This window comes from Sander vitreus, chromosome 9 (genome assembly GCF_031162955.1).
Source record: "Sander vitreus isolate 19-12246 chromosome 9, sanVit1, whole genome shotgun sequence".
Lineage (NCBI taxonomy): Eukaryota > Metazoa > Chordata > Actinopteri > Perciformes > Percidae > Sander > Sander vitreus.
The window spans coordinates 20,859,870-20,879,765 of record NC_135863.1 but is presented as its reverse complement, the minus strand read 5'-3'; the positions used below and the strand labels follow the sequence as shown (position 1 = coordinate 20,879,765).

The 19,896-nt window shown below is 41.7% G+C and overlaps 1 protein-coding gene across 1 annotated transcript; it reads left to right on the top strand.

The window, feature by feature from the left end:
* Nucleotides 1-2,683: 2,683 nt before the first annotated feature.
* foxq2 (forkhead box Q2) lies at nucleotides 2,684-4,235 on the top strand. Its single transcript, XM_078259932.1, has 2 exons — nucleotides 2,684-3,157; nucleotides 3,861-4,235. Exons 1-2 carry the CDS (start codon nucleotides 2,684-2,686, stop codon nucleotides 4,233-4,235), a joined length of 849 nt encoding a protein of 282 aa, XP_078116058.1.
* Nucleotides 4,236-19,896: the final 15,661 nt, after the last annotated feature.

Here is a 19,896-nt window from a genome sequence, read left to right as displayed (position 1 = left end):
TTAATTAAATAAAAATTAACAATAAAATTGAGGGAAATGTACATTCTGATATATAAACCATAATGAGCAAGTCAAATATACATTACACAATTAAAGATTGCAATACAATACAATGTAGTAGATTAGAGGCCTTTCAATTTTAATTTCTGAGATGGATCTTAAAACATATCTAAGATTATATTTGTTGAACTCACTCACTTAGCCTACATACTGTTTTGTATGTGAAAAAACGTTTCCAATGGCAAATAACAAAGAAGTCTCTTTTATAATAATAGTTTGTAAGAATTGGAATAAAGGTAACTGGACACAAATAAAAAACAGGTCATGTCAACAACAGGGACATTTTTTTTTTCACTCATCCATTTTACTGTTCTGTTACCTGTCAGTGTCTGCCCAGTACATTTGTGCTTTCTACATTGTGTCTCTCCAAAAAATGTAACTTCACCCATTAAAGGGATAGTTCAGATTTATTGTGTGACTAACCGTTTAAAACACCAAAGTCACACAATAACACTAACTAACTAACCGGTCGAGGCATGGTAGACCAGCAACTCCCTTGTACAACTACTGGTTTTGTGTTTGTGGCATTGAAGAGAGCATAAATAATGGTTTCAGTTCCCCATCAGAATGTATAGTCCCTTTCCGATCGGAGGGATTTTTGCAGTTCCTGGAACATAACGTTCCTAGAACGCTTATTTTCTTGTGTTCCTACTGGACCAATTTGGGGATTATTAAGTTCCTCTGACCGCAGTTCCTTTAACTCTTTCAGCTCCTACTTCAGGGCAGGGTTTTTCCCTTTTCCCTTTTCCGCATAGTGACCTAGGTCTAAGTTGATTGGTCCAACTTATAAGTCACGCCCACTGTCAACCCGGACGCCCACTGCAGTTTGCCCTCTGTAAAAGCCATGCCGTCTGGGTTAGCAAAACATTACTTGAATTACTTGACTACGTGAATTACTACGAGAATGGACGGAATGGTGAATGCATAAGGTCTGATGGCAATGTAAAGCAGTGAAGACATATTCTAAATATAGTGTACACTTAAAACAACATTGTGTATATTTTCTTTAAAATTTCAATTCTATTTTATTTATAGTGTCAAATCATAACAGAAGTTATCTCGCGACACTTTACAGGAGTGGGTCTACACCACACTCTATGATTTAGAGACCCAACAATTCCCCCCATTGGTGGGACAGTAGCAAGGAAAATATTGCCTTTAAGAGGCAGAAACCTCAGGCAGACCCTGACTCTTGGTGGGTTGGCCATCTGCCGCTGCCTGTTGGGACACAGAGACACAGATACAGATATATACAGATGAACAGTGGCAATTAAAGTGACAATAAAGATAACAGAATAACAGCTTCAAAATCCTTTTGATGCTTCACTGACTTGTAATAGGGAGAATTGTGCTTCTGTCATTCCCACTGCTCGCCCAGATTGCCTGTTCTTACACTATGTAACTTTGGAGAGTGGGTTGGATCTCCCTGGAAAAGTGCGTAACGCCTTATGCCACTACCACTGATTTAGTTGAAACCGGATCATATTTTGTGTATAAAATGTTTTCTGGTTTTCTCTCTGATGTCCTCCGGCTGCTCTGCCTTGACTCTCAGTGATCTACAGAATTGCCTGTTGGACAGAAAGCTTTACTTGTTGCTAAAGTAACGTCAATGCTAACCGCCCACTGCTGCTAACTGCAACTGCCATCAGCTAGTTAGCTCAGTTAGCCGTGCTGCCGAGACTGGGAGCTCAGAGTAGTAGGGGAGTGTTTTGTGTTGAGTGTTTACGCTGCTATACAGGAGCGTTGGAAAGCTGGAAGGGTCGTGTCAGGACTCCTGCCTGCTTTTCCAAACTGGGGGTCATGCCGACCGCCATCTAGTACACTGACTATGGATAAGTACCTCATACAACCCCACTTAAAAAAAATCCAAACTATCCTTTTAATTACTGCTCTATGGTAATTGAAGTAATTCTTTGGACAGCATCCTCATGGACAAAACAACGTTAACAGGATAACACTGGTATCTAAAAGTCCTTTGATTCTACAGCATCCATCCTCTGCACACCATGTCTTACTAAATCTTGAGTGTTTAATCTCCCGTAATTACAAAGATTTGCTTGGGTTAATAAAAATAATCCGCCTCAATTGAGACCCCCTACCTGGACCTCCCCTGTGCCTTCTTTACCCCTTTCTGTGAGAGATAAATTCACAGTCATATAAATAGAGACACCTTCACAACCGTGAAGCACAACTCTTCGAGTCAGGAGCAAAAAGGCTGTTGGATATTGAGAAAGTGTCTTTGATCGTCAGGTTTATCAGAGAGGGGAAATAATTGAATTAGAATGTGTTGCTTAACGAAGTAGCCATATTTATTTATAGACTGACGTCATTTCCACAGGTTGAGATTGTGTCGCTCGTGAGCGGAGAGGTTAACAACAGTTGAGAGGCTCATCTTTATCTGTGATCTTGTCAACAGAAAGACTTCAGCGGGAGAAGTGAGGGGCATTGAGGTGTTCAGTTTATGAAGGGTCCTGCACTTTTAAAGGAAATAGCCATGCAGTGAAACTCATACACAAAAAGGGACTTTTGGGAGAGAGACTTTTCACTTATCACCTGATACTTATTTAACAGTCAGTTTGGAGCCAATAAAGCTGTCATGAGTCTGAGATATCTTAATTCAGAGATGACAATGGAAGACAGAAGCAGCCGCACCGGCGGTAGAGAAAGGCTGGGACTGAGCTTCACTATTGACTACCTTCTGTTCAATAAAGGAGTCAAAGGTTCTAAAGAGGAAGCGACAGGAAGTCGTACAGCAGAGCAGACGGCGAACAACATGCTAAATCATCAGAATCTTAAACCCGAAGAGGTGGGGATTCGCTCTGAGAGACAGGAGAAGTGGCTACAGAGGTCAGAGGCAGAGACCAAAGAAAAGAAAGTCAAAGAAGAGGAGGGGGATGAAGAGCAACAAGAGGAGGGGGAGGAGGAAATGACCACCACCACATCTACCAACGGCAGTCCAGAGAAGTCTGCGGACAAACCCAACCAGTCGTACATAGCGCTCATCTCCAAGGCAATCCTGGCGTCAGAGCAGAAGAAACTGCTGCTATGCGACATCTACCAGTGGATCATGGACCACTTCCCTTACTTCAAGAGTAAGGTATGTTCACATCAGTGGTCTTGTGTTATTCTATTTACCTGGCAGGCAGATACACGGCACTGTATGAAGACAAGAGTTGTAGTTGTGGAGGAACTTATGGAAGGTCAAACTGGGTGATAATGTGAAACTACGATACGGGATCTCTGTCTGTGGGATGATTTTGAAATGAATCATGCTGTATTGCTTTGTTAACTTGTCACAGCTGCTGGCAAGTCTTCAGCGTGTTTCATTCAGTTGCTAAAAAATAACATGGCTGCCATTTTCACAAGTGAAGCGACTTACTTGGCACAGGTAATCTGTCTGAGTGGTTAAGCAATTAGGTGCTCACGGGGACACTAGATGATCTTCTTGTTGGCAAATTTACAAATAAAGTAATCCTGTTGCTAGGTTGCAAACTGCCTCTGCCTTTACCAAGTGCAACAACAGATTGGACATAGCCTAGTGGATTAAAGTCGATCACTGGTTTGACGTGCTAAAAAGGTATCTGAGGGTGTTGTGTCTTACTGCGATCATACACGGTCTTCACACGCTATGGCGCATCCTGCCAACAACAGGACAAGGTGACATCCTAGGCAGGATCAGTGATACTTAACAGTCACCTATGTTAATTTTCAATTGGGGACACCCATTGTTTAACTCTTACTTTGGTTTCAGGTTTGGTTTTTGGCCTAATCATATTTCTTTTCTCTTGTTGCTCCAACAGGATAAAAACTGGAGGAACAGCGTGCGTCACAACTTGTCCCTGAATGATTGCTTCATCAAAGCAGGCCGCAGTGACAACGGCAAAGGCCACTTCTGGGCAATTCACCCAACAAACTACCAGGACTTTTCTAATGGGGACTACCACTGCCGAAGGCCGCGGCGGAGGGTACGCAGGGTGGCAGGACAGCTTCCCCTTTCCTCCCTTAGCTCCACCTACCACCCTGCCCTCGCCCGGCCCCACAGAACGAGCTACTGGTGCTGTCCTCAAGCCCAAACACTCCCTCTGTCCTGCTTGGCACCCAGATTCTACTGGCCATGGTCCAGCGTGCAGCCACAAGTGGGGTTCCACCCGGGCCTGCATGCCTCTGTACCCTGAGAGTGAATAGTTTATACTATACTCACAGTTTGGCCCTGAATTACTGATGGGTGAAAGAGATATTTTAGTCTTATCTACTAATCAATACGTCATTAGGTGATGTTGAAATTGAAGTGGACAATGTTACATTATATTCTGCAAACTAAAGTGATTTTAGTGTGTTCATTGATTAAATGTATGAATTGCATGGAGCTACTGCACTTATTTCAATTGTGTTCTGAATGTTTTTAGAAGAACAAAAACACAATGTTTTGTTCTCATTAAATCATATTGAATTCAACACCTTATTCACGTTATTACTCAGTTGTGAATTGTGTGTGTGTGTGTGTGTGTGTGTGTGTGTGTGTGTGTGTGTGTGTGTGTGTGTGTGTGTGTGTGTGTGTGTGTGTGTGTGTGTGTGTGTGTGCGCGCGCGCACATGTACTTGCCCATGCATGCACTAAAAGTGAGCCCAATGCTAAAATACCACCCGGTGTTAGATGCTAATTAATCAAAGCTGTCGGGATGCAAAATCTTCTGCCTTAAGAGACTAAAATCAGGCTTTCCAAAGCCGACTCCCAAGGATATGCGGCCAGATAATCTGAGCAATCCCAAATAGTTTCAAGAAATAGGAAGCTTATCACACAGTGTAATCCATAACCACTGCTGCAGAAAGAGGGGAGCCACGGGAGGTCAGGGATGAAGGAAGCAGAGGAAAGGGAAGGAAGCAGGGAGAGAGGGAGGGGAGGGGATTTATTGGAGAGAGGTGGGAGGGCTTTTTTAGGGACTCTGGTATTTGAACCAGTTGGGGCAGAAACATAGAGCAACTGAAATAATGAAAGATAAATTGAAGTTGAACACAAAGTCACTGACAAAATGAATACAGTAAATGACAGAAGCCACATATCATAAAGGCACACCCTAAAAAGAATAACTGAAAGCAGGAACAGTTCAGTGATAAGATGACTCCAAAATACTGCCATAATAAGAATGAAGTCAATTTTTACCTGTCCGGCTCTTACATCAATAGTGAAATTCCTCTCTGATTTGCAAAGTTTGGCATTTACATCCACACTGCTCCAGCCTAAGAGGATTAGGTCATACATTGACTTTTCTGAAGTTTGTTTGTCTTAACTCATGTGGCCTTCTTATTTGCAAATTATTGAATATTTGAATGAGGCAATATTTGACATGAAATTAGATTCTAAACCGACAAACAATATGTCAGAAGGATAAAGCTTAAGAGAGAGAGAGAGAGAGAGAGAGAGAGAGAGAGAGAGAGAGAGCTAGAGAGAGAGAGAGAGAGAGAGAGAGAGTGAGAGAGAGCGGGAGTTATTCACAACAGCTATTTTCTGGTGATTCTCATTAGAACAATGACAAATCCATCTAATTAATTTTTGTTCACCAAATCTTCCTATTCAATGTCAGCAGCTAATTGGAGGCCTAATTTGCTTAATTCCCATGAATTGCTCTCTGCATCAAATCCTTTTCAATTCACCAGCTTTAAGGCTTTAATTTGGTTGCATATGTTTGCTGCACACACACACACACACACACACACACACACACACACACACACACACACACACACACACACACACACACACACACACACACACACACACACACACACACACACACACACACACACACACACACACACACACACACACACACACACACACACAGTGTTGAGTGATGTTTTTTGTTGTCATGTTTTTCTATTAAATAATTTATGTTCAAACTCACATAAAATTATAATTAACTATATCTTTCTCAGAGAATGAGATTGAGGTCATGGGCTGTGTGTGTGTGTGTGTGTGTGTGTGTGTGTGTGTGTGTGTGTGTGTGTGTGTGTGTGTATTCATATGTGCATGCATGTCATTTTGTTAATCTAATGGGATAGGCGGAGGGGTGCAGGGGGCCGTAGATTAAGGCACAAGGATTTGTTCCTGATTAGCAGAGAGTGAGGTAAGAAGATCAGTCCTGCTGACATGGCGATGACAGTATGGCTGTGTTTTAAATACAACACATTTACAGCATGCATTCCAAAGCTGATTCCTTTTAGCTTACATGTATCTCATTGATTTGACTATAGACTCAACATCCAACAGTTCACACAACATAGAATGAAGCCTGAACCTGTAAATAGATCAAAGAGATACACAGGTAAAAGGAAATGGTTGGTTTCAGCTTGTAGCTCATGTTGTGGGGAATATATTTTATAGCAGCACTGTAAAAAATGATTTACCCAACATCTTATTAAAAATGAAATTAACGGAATAACTTAAAATCTAGCTTTGCTTTTGTCTTTATGACTCTTTTATTAAATTCATAAGACGTTAACTCAGTGACACTGGCTGGTTACACGAATTACACAAATAACTTAAGATAAAGCTCTTAGTAATGTTTACATTTTAATGTATAGCCTTAATTTCCTAAATTTTCTGAATTCTTCAAGAAATGCATTTTAAAAATGACTAATGATGAAAGGAACATTTAATGGTTGGATTTTTATGTAAGGTCTAAATATTATAATACTTGTTTTGTATGTCTCCAAGCACATGCACTTTAACCCCTACAAACTATAACTATAACTGATATTCTTACGTCACAGGCTATATTGTAGAAAGGGTAAAAAAACATTAAAGCCGTTCTGTAGTCTGTGAAATATTATTATTAAAAATAATAGACCTGATAATAATAATAATAATAATGATAATAATAAAAGAGTATGAAGAAAATTAAAGCATGTATAGCCAGTTTAGAAGTTTATAATCGATTGACAATCACCTGATTTTAAAATAAAATAATTACTTTTTTTTTTTTTTTACTTTATTCACCTAATTTGCCTTTTTTTCCTCAGAATTTTACGTTTAATCGTGGCGTAACTGCAACTGAATTTTTGAATAACTCTCAATAGGCCCAAACCTGGAGGCGTCCAAATTGCGAGTCTATTAGAAAGCATGATTGCATAGAAGTAAGTAGTATTTAAGGCTTAGGAAGCGCTATAGTTGAGTCAAAACCAGCTGCTATTTTCTGGTTGTGTCCCACCATGAACAATAGCCTGGGCCTGACGTTACTCGGCTTCAAAGGCTCTATAATAGTCAATCGATCAGAATGCGAGGCGCTATTCTGCAGATTACTGTTAACAATAATTTGCCTCCTAGTGCACCGTTGCCATCTTTGAAGCAATGTTTTATTGCCTTTTTTTCTTCTATCTGCATCTGTCATCCCCGAGGTCCACTGTTTGATCTCTCCCCACCAGTGTCTGCCTCCCCGGGGTCGCGTTGACCTGTTGATTGGCAGCTGCGATCAGACATATGGTGGGACGAGGCATCGATCGGAGCTCCCCGGAGACAAAAGCAGACTAGTGGGGTCCCCCCCCCCCCCACCTCATTCACCGCGCTGAGGAGCCGAGTAGCAGCACGGAGGAAGGGTCTGATCTGACCACTAGATGACGCAAGGTGCAAGCGAATATTTCCAGTACTGTTTCGACCATCTAATGTAAGTGGATGTGGCAAAGTTTTTTTTCTTTTACCCATAGTCAGTTATTTCTGTTGGAAATAAGATGTAGCATAGCCTACTGTGGCGTGCGTATTAAGCATAATAACATTATTTCATGTAGGCTACTTTAGTCTACATCTGAAAATATCAGTATTACCCCACTGGTATTATTTATTACCTCAGGTAGTTTCCAAGAAGATATTTCTTCTTCCCAGATACTTCGCTTTGTAGTGACACTATCACTGACACAGTGATACAGCAGAATGGCATGGTGGGGCAGCCATTTAAGCAGATCAAATACTGCCTATGTAGCAGGCCAAATGATTCATGTCCATGTGGCAAACCAGCATGTTTGCTCAGTGTTCATGCCAGGCTTCTTTGGATTTTGCCCAGCTGTGTGTTAGTTTACTGGAAACCAATTAGGGGTAGCTTGATTTCCAGTGAAAAAACATACAGATGTGATGCTCAAACTGGTGTGTGTGTGTGTGTGTGTGTTTGTGTGTGTGTGTGTGTGTGTTTTCCGTGTGCATGATTTTAGCATACAGAATGCAAAACACCCCCATCTCTCCTCCTATAGTGAGAGCAGCGTTGCCATGGTGATGCATCCCTGGCCAGGGTCTTGCAGTGGTCCGCACTGACCCTGATTGGTGACCTCTGACATTTAGGCCATGGCCAGGGTCAAAAGGTCAGCGTTGGCCGGAGGGCAACAAGAGCACTTCCATGATTGGCACTCTGACATGCTCACTGTCCCTTTCATCTGCAGCGCTCACCTCTCTCCCAGTTTGCACCTCTCATTTGCATTTTGTTACTGAATGAGCGGAGACCATCGGCTGCAGGAGGTTCATCCCACCTTAGCAGGTAGCCTGTTCTATGCTCACGGCAATGCAAGGATCAAATCATATCAGTTGCATTCAATGCTGCTGTACGTTCTGGGTTCGTCCACTTCAGTTTTAGTGTAAATTGTGATGATAAAATGCAATCTCACCAGCAGGCTAACATCCTGTGTTATGGCGGTTATGATAGCAGTAATGATCATCAGTATTCCCATGATCCGTGCAATTCACTGTATGTGAGGATATTTATAATTCTTCATGTGATGCGTGTATGTGTGTGTGTGTGTGTGTGTGTGTGTGTGTGTGTGTGTGTGTGTGTGTGTGTGTGTGTGTGTGTGTGTGTGTGTGTGTGTGTGTGTGTGTGTGTGTTTCTAGAGGCAATGCACCACCATGTTTTTTTTCACGGGGAATAATTACAGACCCTAGCATTCTGCTCCCAGATAATTTATCCCCCTGGCTGATAGCTCATCAATATCAATTTATTAATTTAACAGTTCTGGACTGATAAAAGGTAGTGCGCACAGTTAGCTTGCTGAAATGGGGAATAAGGATGAATTTTACAGCGCAATGGTGTGAGGGAAAGGAAAGAGGGAGAGACTGGAGGACAAAGCGAGGGGGAGAAATGGCACAGGGGTGATCAATGGCAACACAGAGGAGAGAGATGCATATTCGCCTTGGAAAAATAGGCCACCATCGCTCATATTCCAAGGCTATTGAATGGAAGTTATGAAAATTAATACACTTATTATCACCATATTAAGAATTAAGATTGAAGGCAGTGCACTCATTGTATTGATATTCAAATGTCTCCAATATATTGATTAGCACAACCCAGTTTTTCGCTAACCTCTTTGGGTGAACCTGTGTGACAATCCAAGAAGGAAAAAAAACATGGTTTGCAAGAAGAGCGGTTTGAAGACTTTAATTAGTAATAAAAAGAAAACCTTTTGTCTTGGTACCTCAAGGTGTTATGTAAGATGATCGTTTCCTGGAAGATACTTCATCCTCAAACAAAGATACTCCAGAAAAACACATAAATGCAACCTCTTACATGTGACCCCTCTTGACCTCCCAGCACTTCTTTGCATCCTGATTTTTTAAAAAGGGTAATGAATATACATCTGGCATCAAGCAGAACACATATATCATCCAGTGTCAACCACAAAACAGTCAACCTGGAAGCTAACCTATTCCCAGAGCCATTATGCAATATCCCTGAAGGAGGCTAAAAGGTATTTTAACAAGACCCACTGCTCTATGACCTTTGACCTCTTCTCCGTTAACCCCGAGCTGCTGACCCCACTTACACTAGCCAGTGACAGTGGTGGACACACAGATCCCACACACTTCCTGGTGCGAGAAAACAAAGAAAGAGAGATTCATTTACAAATTGATGCATGTGAGGATTCAGCATTTTCCGCCAGTGGCTGACAAATTTGCTTAATTTGTCGCTCTGTCATCCTATCTGTAATTAGTTTTCTCTTTTATCCATCCAGCAGTGTTGTAGAACCCAAGATCGGTCCTGGTCTTGAAGACCACCTTTTGGATGTCTCGTCTTGGAATCAACCGCATTTTTACTTGGTCTTGTCTCGGTCTCAGATAAAGAGGACTCGTGATTTTCTTTCAAGAGCCTGTGCATTGTCTGATTTATGTGTTAACATTATACTGTGGTTGGATGTAAAACTATCCCCCCTCTCCCTTTGGCTGTCTGGGAAAGGTCAGCCAAATCGTTGATAATAAACTTTGGCTACCTAAACCATAAGGAGTTTATTTGCAAAGCAGTGTGTAAATTCTGCAACGCAACGCTGACTTAGACAGCTGAGACCACCTCAAATTTGTATCGGCACTTAGAAAGGAAGTATAAAGAAAGGTAAGTTAAGTGTAAGTGACGCTAGCGAAGCTAGCTAGCTAACGTTATCAATCTGCCTCTGTACCAAAACTCTTCAGAAATCTCTTCACCCGTCACTCAAAGTGATTTAGCGAATATTAGCTATACATATTAGCTAGTTATGTATATACTGTATGTTTCAGGGCTCTAGTTGGGGTTAGGGTTAGTGTGGGACTCGCACTGGTCTGGTCTTGGTCTTGACTTGGTCTCAACCCCTCAAAGTCTTGGTCTTTTCTCGGTCTCGATGTACTCTGGTCTTGGTGATGACTTGGTGGTCTTGACTACAACACTGCCATCCAGAAACGTCAGGAAAAGAAACAACCACTAAATCCGTTCGCATCTTGTTGTTCTGTTGTCGGCACATTGTGTAATGCTTTCTTCTCTGCAGGCTCCGAGGCTCCCCTCTCACGGACAATCACTGTAGTGGATTCTCCTCGGGTCTTTGGAGAGCTGCGGGGTAGCGAGTGTCAATAGAAGTGGAGTGTGTGAGAGTGAGAGATGATAGACTGAGGTTAAGAGGTGTCAACACACAAAGAGAGAGGGCTCGAGGACTCTTCACCGGAGCCGGCCTGACACTCTGACACTCTGCTCAACCTCTCCTCTGATTAACCTCTCTAAAGACGCCATTGAGACACGGGCGCTTCACATGCGAGCAGAGACACACACACACACACACACACACACACACACACACACACACACACACACACACACACACACACACACACACACACACACACACACACAGCTGATTTGTCTACACAGTCTTTTATGAATCCCATTCTCTTCCCTCAAAGTCACACACTTCTGTGTGAGGCTACATTTCATCTGTGTGTGTCTGTGTGTCAGATACACATCAGCTCTGAGGTGTGGAAACCTGAAGATGTGTTGTTCACAGGCACAGAAACTCTCTGAAAGGTTCTGGCAGTCAGGAATGGATTTGTTACACCTCTGATGTGCTGTATATGTTCAGCCAAGTGTAAGATACAACAGTGCCATCCCACAGGGCTTTGCACCTGTCAGGTGGTGTAGTGCAACATACAAACGGCAGAACACACACCAGCATACATTGTCACTCTCACGCACACACTTAAACAAAACTGCTTCTTACTATGTTACCATCAAATGGACACAATGCAAATGTATATATTGTGTAGAATTGCTAGTTGTCTCCTTTAGAGCTGCACAAGTCTCTCTGATTGACTCTGGGTTTGAGGAGACAGTGAGCATGCAACATAATATGTCATCGTCATTTTGTCACATGCATGCTTTTCAGTCAGCCTTTGTCTTGCAGTTAATACATTTTAAAAGAACATAAGATTGAAACATGGACTCCACTGGTTCTAAAAAGTAATTTTCTTATTGTTTTCATGTCTTAGATAGTCATTTTGGTTTACTTCGCTCCACAGGGAATTAGTTTAAATTGTAGTTCAGTCAGATATAACTATTATTGAGTTTTGTTGGCTTTGAATTGACGTGGTTTGGTTCTGTCGGGTGTGTTTTGTTGGTTTAGGGGAGCTTTAAAGACTCTTACTTAGCACTGCTGGTTATCTAACCATACGAGATGGCTTTGGCTTTATTTGTTAACGTTTAAATATCCGCCTCTGAGATTTCTGCTGTACAATGCAGGTGAATGGAATTTAGCAGGTGAATGGAATTTAGCTTTTGGTGTTCACAGCACTGGAAAATTACAATTTACAAAAATCAAGAGCAATGTGTCTTTTGGCAGTCTTTTATCCAAAGTGACTTACTTTTGCAGGTGAAGCAACACTTTAATACTTAATAATGTAAAGCAATATACTACCAACAGACTTTATATATGGGGATAATATAGCCCTAGTCCTGCTCTTACCGGCCTTGTCATGTACTATAGTGGATGTGCTTCAAACTGATTGATTGAGTTCTGTTGGTTGTGTCTTGACTTGGTTTGGTTTTGGAAGGTGAGTTTGGTTATGTTTAGGGTTAGGTTTAACACTTGCAGTGTGTCCTCAATCCATACTACATACATGCAGTAATTCTATACATTTTGTACTACATACTTATTGTTATATTATGCTGTTTTAGCATTTAGTATACATCAAGCTGCAACTTTGGAATGTCACTGCCAGTCAACCTTCATAAAGAGAGAGGAAATTATCTATTTTTTTGTTTTTATAAAAATTTTCTGGAGCCAAAGGACTTATCACACACAATTCATTTTAATATTTTGCAGCTGTAAGCAGCTTCTCCATTTCTTTTGTGCATTGCATTGTTGGAGAATATTATCCATTGACAGCATACTAATCAACCCTGTTTAGTATGCATACCGTCTAGATGGAGTTTACAGTACTTCCTTTAGTCACTATTCCAGTATGAACATACTTCAAACTCAAAACCTGTGCAGAATTAGTGTGCCGTATGGATATGGGTTTTAAAAACTCATCTTTTTGGCATTTCATTTCCTTGCGTCACTCCTGTGGTTCTACATACTCTTTATGTGTATGTTACAAAGACTAAGGTCATTGTATTTGATGCAGCTGGGCTCTTCTTAGTGTTTAACATTAAGCCAAGCTGCTGAAGAGATCCTTGTGACATGGCCTCCCTCTCTATCATGCTTTAGCATAAAGCAAATGGCAGTTCTCAAGTGACCAGACAAAACTGTACAGAAATGGAGATGTAATACACACACTGTGTGGACTATAGATTGCAGAATGTGAGAACAGTACATGAGTCAATACCTAAATGAAGAAAGATGCTGATGTGAACATAGATATATGATTCATATCTGTAAGAGTTGACATGCAGGCAGGCAGGTTCATGAATCTTAATAATCAGAGATGAGAAGCGAGTAAGTTGAATGGTGTTACCAAGATATGTAAGCGTAATGACATGTGAGTATTTTAAACAAATAGTCATGTTGACAGCGATGGATGTAAGACCCTGACCAACTGGTGCCACACGAGCGCTTCTCTCTCCCATCCCCTCCCTTTCCTCCTCAAAACCTGTCAGGTAGAAAATAGGGAGATATGAAGAGGTGGGGATGGAGGGAGATAAGCTGAGGTGGAGATAGAGACAGGTGAAAGAGGTTAGGGTCATAGCACATCCTCCTCTCGGCCTTCTCTCGCCAATGTTTTATTAGCCCTGTCAGATTGTAATTTGCCCAACGGTAAACACACAGAATGGGCTTAATTAAGAATTTTTGAACGGGGATACGGTCAAGTCCGGAAACATTAGAGACATGCAACCGGGTGTCGTAAAGATTGATTGAGACGGAGGATGGAAGGACGTGGTTAGAAACAGAGGGTGGAGGGAGGGGGGCCGGAGTGGTGTGTATGTTACAACGGAGGGGTATTCTTGTGTTGCTCAGGGCAGTAGGGTGAGATAAGTTTGGAACGATAGGGATAAACGATTTCTAATGCATTAACAACCCGGCTGTACGAGGCAATAACAAGGACAAGATCAGCGTTAAAATGTTTGACATCCTGTTTCGAGATCAATGCATCCCGGACAGGGCACACAAGATGTAGGCCGCACAATCACCTCAACTACCGGCAGAGATAAAACACACACACACACACACACACACACACACACACACACACACACACACACACACACACACATTAACCTCAACAGGGCACAAAGCATGTGGGTGGGTGCATGAGTTAACAGCCTTCAAACCTCAGGGCGATGTGTAGAGAATAAAAAACAATACCTATATCCATAACAATATCCGCAGGTAAAAGCATCTTTAAATCAAAACAGAGAGGGAGCATCTGGAGTAGATTGTTGAGAGCTGTGCGGACTACGTAAAAGCCCAGCAAACTAAAAGAGTAATGAGCCTATCCATATCTCCCTGTGGACCTGAAGTTTGTATTCAATACATTATTTACTGCTGATTTTTTTTTACTGAGGTATAGGTTCCTCTCAGGGGTGTTTACAGACTAGTGCTCTAACTGCTTTCCATTGCTTGAGTTTAGCAGCCTTCAGAGATACTGCTTCCAGCTTGTTTCCCCACGTTTACAAGCCTGTATATGTATGTTTAACATGAAGCTCTGAGTTATTTGAATAGTGCTGTTGGTACATTATTGTGAGTAAAAAAAAGCATTGAGAAAATAGGAATATAACTGCACTTTTTGTTTGCCAGATACCCATAAAAGGCCTAAAATAACTTCAGCTTCAGATTACAGTAGGTTTCTGGTCTCTTATGAAAGGTAACTTTGGAAAAAGTTTCTTTCTTGTAATTTTTCTTTTACTGTTCTTTGTTGTTTGCACTGCTGTTCCTACAAAATAAGCAACTGTTCTCACAGTGTTATTGAGCTATTAAAAAAACAGAACAGAACAAAAAGAGTATGTGGAAATGTATCACTTCTAAAAATCTAAAATGATTCAGATACCCATTGCAACAACTGTAATATTTAGGGTTTCTGGACTTACTGTAGATTGCATTCTCTTTTTATCCTCCTTAGAGTCTAAAAAGAGGGAAACTTGCTGGTAGTGCCCGGTTGTGGGGTTCAGGGCCCTGTCACTGCCCAGCTTACCCCCCACCTTTAGGGTTTATTCATGTTTTAGCTATATTATGTCTCATTTGTGCCTGTAGCAGATGGAGAGATTTGGTTGCGCTTGCAGGTTAGGTTTACGTCCAAGGTTTATGTGGGTGACTCAGTGTAAACTCAAGCTTTGGATATGGCTCGCTTTTTAAAATTGGTGTAAAGACATTGCCAAAGAAATCAGATATTGGCAATAATTCAGAATTGAAGACCTGTACTGTAAAATTCAGAATATACGATCTGCATGAATGTAGCCTGAGCGTAGATGTGAGGAGGATAAATGTAATGTCAGTTGCAGGATTCTGGTGTAAATAATTTGTCTGTGTGCTGCTTTTAAAGCAAGGTCTTCTAGATCTGAAGGATTTTTTTTTTTTTATAATAAGCCCCCCCTCCCCCCCTTCTCTTCCTCTCCCAGCCAGAATACACACTAGCTACTGTAGCCTGAGAAGTCCCTGTTCCCTTTGTCTTTGTAGTTCAGCAGCTCTCGTCCAAAATACTGTAACTTCTGGGAAACAGGGAGGATTCAGCGCTCTGCTCAGAGAGCACAACAAGCAGAGACTCTTTCTCCATCTCTTTATGACGCTCTCCCTCTGTCTTTGTCTCTCCCTTTTCAAATAGACTATTTGTCATCTCTGAAATAGAGCATTTTAAAAATTCAACCTGGAGCCAACCCCCACCCTAACTCCGCTCTATTCTCACTCTCAATTCCCCAGACTCTGGCCAGCTACGATCAATAGCCTATTGATCAACTCTCTCCATTCCCATTACACACCAGTGCCAAAAGAGCCAACCATTTTCCCTGAAAAGCTGATCTGGAGCATGTTTGCAATGGTAAGGTTTCTCTAATTTCAGTGAGTTATTATTAAAAGCGTACAGTGTGCGAGTGTGTTGGTGCTCTGTGAGGTTGAGCGGTGAAAGGACCTCAGTAAATGCAGATACCTTTCAATTGAAAGGTATCGCACTGAAATAAAGCACAGTATGGTTCTCCACTTAAGTAAAATAGGAAAGGTCAGAGCATTACCATATACGTAGAAAGTAATTCTTTTCCCAGTTGTTTTTACTTCATTTCTCTCCCCCGCTCTCTGTCTCTCCTCTCTCTCTCTCTCCCTCGCTCTCTCTCTCTCTCTCTCTCTTACTCTCTCTCTCTCTCTCTCTCTCTCTCTCTCTCGCTCTCTCTCTCTCTCTCTCTCTCTCTCTCTTACTCTCTCTCTCTCTCTCTCTCTCTCTATAGACAATGCTACGGGCAAAATCAATACTGGAAAGAAAAAAAGAAGGCATATTTTTAGTCCGTTATTATATGAGCTGTATGAGGAAAACAGTGTTTGTGGGAAAGACAGAAATGCCAAGGTGCTGATAAGAGAGAAAGATTGGGTGGGTGAGATACAAAAGAAGTAAAAGAGTGAGAATGATGGTGGTGGGCTGTATAAGGTAGAGTCTAATGGAGATGGATCAAACGAAGGTGGAGATAAGATGGGGTAACTGTGAGAAAATGGCTGATGTCTTGACCAAGGCATGTAGCTCTGTGTAGCCGGTAGGAGGGGGATGTGTTGATGAGGTTTTTGAGGGTGTTTAATGTGTCAAATCAAGAACAGATTTGTGTTATCTAAACTCTCATTTCATTTACACTTCATTTTATTGGTCTATCTGCTTTTCACATCTGAGACCTATCCTCTTTCAGTCCTTCATGTGCCTAAATCTCACGTATTGCACAACAACACAGCGGTGCTTTTAATTAATACCTTTTTTTGCACCTCTGTGCATGTTTGTGCTCTCTGTGGATTGCTGTATACTCGGACTACACCCTCACTTTCACTGCTGCTGCCAATGACTTTCTGATGGACTCCCTCTCCCTAACCTCTTTTGGGGCTCACCTCTGTGCCGCTGTCAGTCAACCTGCAATCCCTCCTCCTATTGGCTAGAGATGCTCTGTTGATCAAATGGCGGGGCCCTTCCAATTGGCCAGAGAGCTCAGGGGGGAAGGAATGAATTGATTTATCTGTGGTATTAGGAGATCAATTAATCCCCATTGTGTGTGCCAGCACAGATAGTCTGATGTGTCTGATTTGGTATGGCTTGTTTCTGCTCGGCCAAGATAAGAGTCTCTCCCATCACCTCCCTGTATGAGCAACAAATCAAATCAAATCGAAAGGGATGACGGCACGCAGAGGGTTCCTCCCCAGGCTGTGGCTGGCTGATCACAATAAGGAAAGGCCATCAATATGAAAAGTAGTCTGTGCAGAATAAATGCTGCTCATTTGAGGGCTGAGATGTCTGCCCTGTTGCCATGACAATGCAGCAGGAGGATATAAACATCTTAAACAACGGGAATTGTCTCGTGACCCCGTTTACAATTGATCAATGATGTAATGACATATTAAAATGACTCAGAAATACAGTGTGCATACAGCTAGAGCCGCAACCATTAAAGGATATGTTTACAATTTTATAGTCTCTTAAAACAATACTCACATGCACATATGATTGATTGATTTGATTGATTGATTGAAATATATTTTTCTTTGTACTAAAAACAGCTGACAAGACTGCTAAAGAATCGTAATAGCTTTGGCTAAACTTGTGAGGACTGTGGATTTTGTCCCTCATCACTTATAATCAAATATCAGGAAGGGGTTTGCTTACATCCAGTTTGGACTTTAGAAATGATTGCAGCAACCACTCTTTCAACATACATTTGGGATTATTGTTTTAAGATAGCCTTAAAAAAAAGGTGAACCTATCCTTCAATCAAATCAAATAATAGGCAGACAAAACTCTTAATCGATGAATGGACAAAGTATTCGAACGGATTAATCAATAATAGAAATCATTGTTAGATGCGGACTAACATGCAGCATCTTAATCGTACATAATGCACACAAAGAAATAGCACCAAACACGCACACAATGCAAGCAGCATACTGTACTGCACATTTCTGAGTGGGAATGCAACCATAGCCAGGGGAGGAATGGAGAAGGGTCAATGGACCGATAGTTGCCGATACTTGCTCCAAGATGATGGTGAAAAGAAAATGTAAGAGAGACTAGGATAGGAGTGGGTGCTAATTCCTACTTTTCAGTTTAAATAAAGATTGGAGCTGGATAAAAGCCATTAAGGGAGAAATCAGACAGGGCATGCTATGTAGGACAAGAGCTGACTGCAGGGAGGTGAGTGGTGGGATCGATACTCAGTCGATGCGCTCAACACCCAGCTCTGCACACACACACACACACACACACACACACACGCGGGCATGTGGTATTGCCGGGCATCTGCATGTGTGTGTGAGTGTGTGTGTGACTAATGGAGAAAGAGAGGGAGCCTGGAGAGAAAGAGTGCATGCAATATACAATTAACTCTCTTTTGAGTGAGGGAATATTAAACACAGGCTGCTTGTGCAGACTGTAATTTGTAGTGATAAAAGTATTAAAGTAAAGCACTTGGACAAAGATGGAAGGGTGGACAGCTGCAGAGATGGATTTATTTTCGGCGGCACGATACAGTTAACAAAGATAGATGTTTCAAAAGAGCGTCTTCAGCCCGAACTGGAGCCTCAGTATGACTGCAATCACTCTGCATTCTGTCCTCCCCTCCTCTCCTCTCTCCCTTTCTTTTACCTTCTCCCTCCCTCCCTCCCCTCTCCCCCATGCCTCACTTCCTCTCTCTCCCTCTCTCTCTGTAGAATTGATCGACTATGTCTCCTCAATCCATCTCTCCCTCTGTCGCTTAGCAACGGGTGCTCTATCGGGTGTGGAGGGTGGGAGTTTCGATAGGGGAGGGGTTGGGAGGAAGAGGGTCGGAGAGAGGGGAGGGGGGGGGGCATGTATGGGTGGTGTTGGCGGTGGTGGTGGGGTGTGGGTTAAGCAAAAGCCAATTGTACTTGATTCCACATTTATTCTGACTGATACATGTTTCCCTTTCATACTCCGACGGTGAGGTTTTACTACTCAGCTGATGAAATGAAAAAATGTACAAGATAACAAAACGATACTGGCAGAGAGATTTTTCACCATTTATTCCATCTCAAAAGAAACGTGCTGCAGTTGTAGCACACTGAAAAATGTTTGATGTCGGCGCCAGGATGACTAGTAGTAGGTCACTGGTTCTGTTTTGTGTATGTGAATCTTACAAATCCAACTGAGCGGTCCATCACTTTCCCTGAAGCTGTGTCACTGTTTTATACAGTGAGCCTCTGTGAAAATACAAAAGCACACTGGTGAGAGTCTGCACTTTAACTACGCCTCCTGTTTTTTTGTCTCCACAACACTGAGGAAAAATAAGAAGAAAGAAAAAACTTCCAGCGTGTTTTGGCTCATAAACATTCAGTACTCCACATCTGCTGATTATAACACTGTCACTTTGAAAAAAATGCAGAATTATAATAAACACTTTTTGTGTTATACCAAATTAAAACAAGTATGTTATTTTAGTGCAAAATGAATACAATAAAATCTGGGGGAATACAATAAACCCCTGTGGCCATGAGAATCATTGTTGAATGCATGAATATAATTTGAAACAAAAAGCTGTTTTAAGTGGTCTATGTACAATCCCTGAATTAACATTCATATGGGAATAAGAATAAGCATTGAGCAAGAAGCATTGTTCTGTTTTTAAGACCTTATCCTTTTGATCTACACTTAATGTCTGATCCCCTTTGAGGAAGATGTGTCGGCTATTCTTTAAGCCTAATAAATCCAGCGTTAGCAGTACTTAAGAGGGGAAAAAGCTGTGTGGTTTAAAACCAGGAGGGCAGGGGGAGAAGAACAATGAATAATGCTCTTAACTAGCTTGTGAGATAATACATACACATTACAATCTATAATCATTCTAAGCTATGATCTATGAAGCAGAATAGCCGTATAGATATTAGGGCCTCGGCTCAAAGCTATCATATACATTCACATTACAATCTATAATCGCTTTGG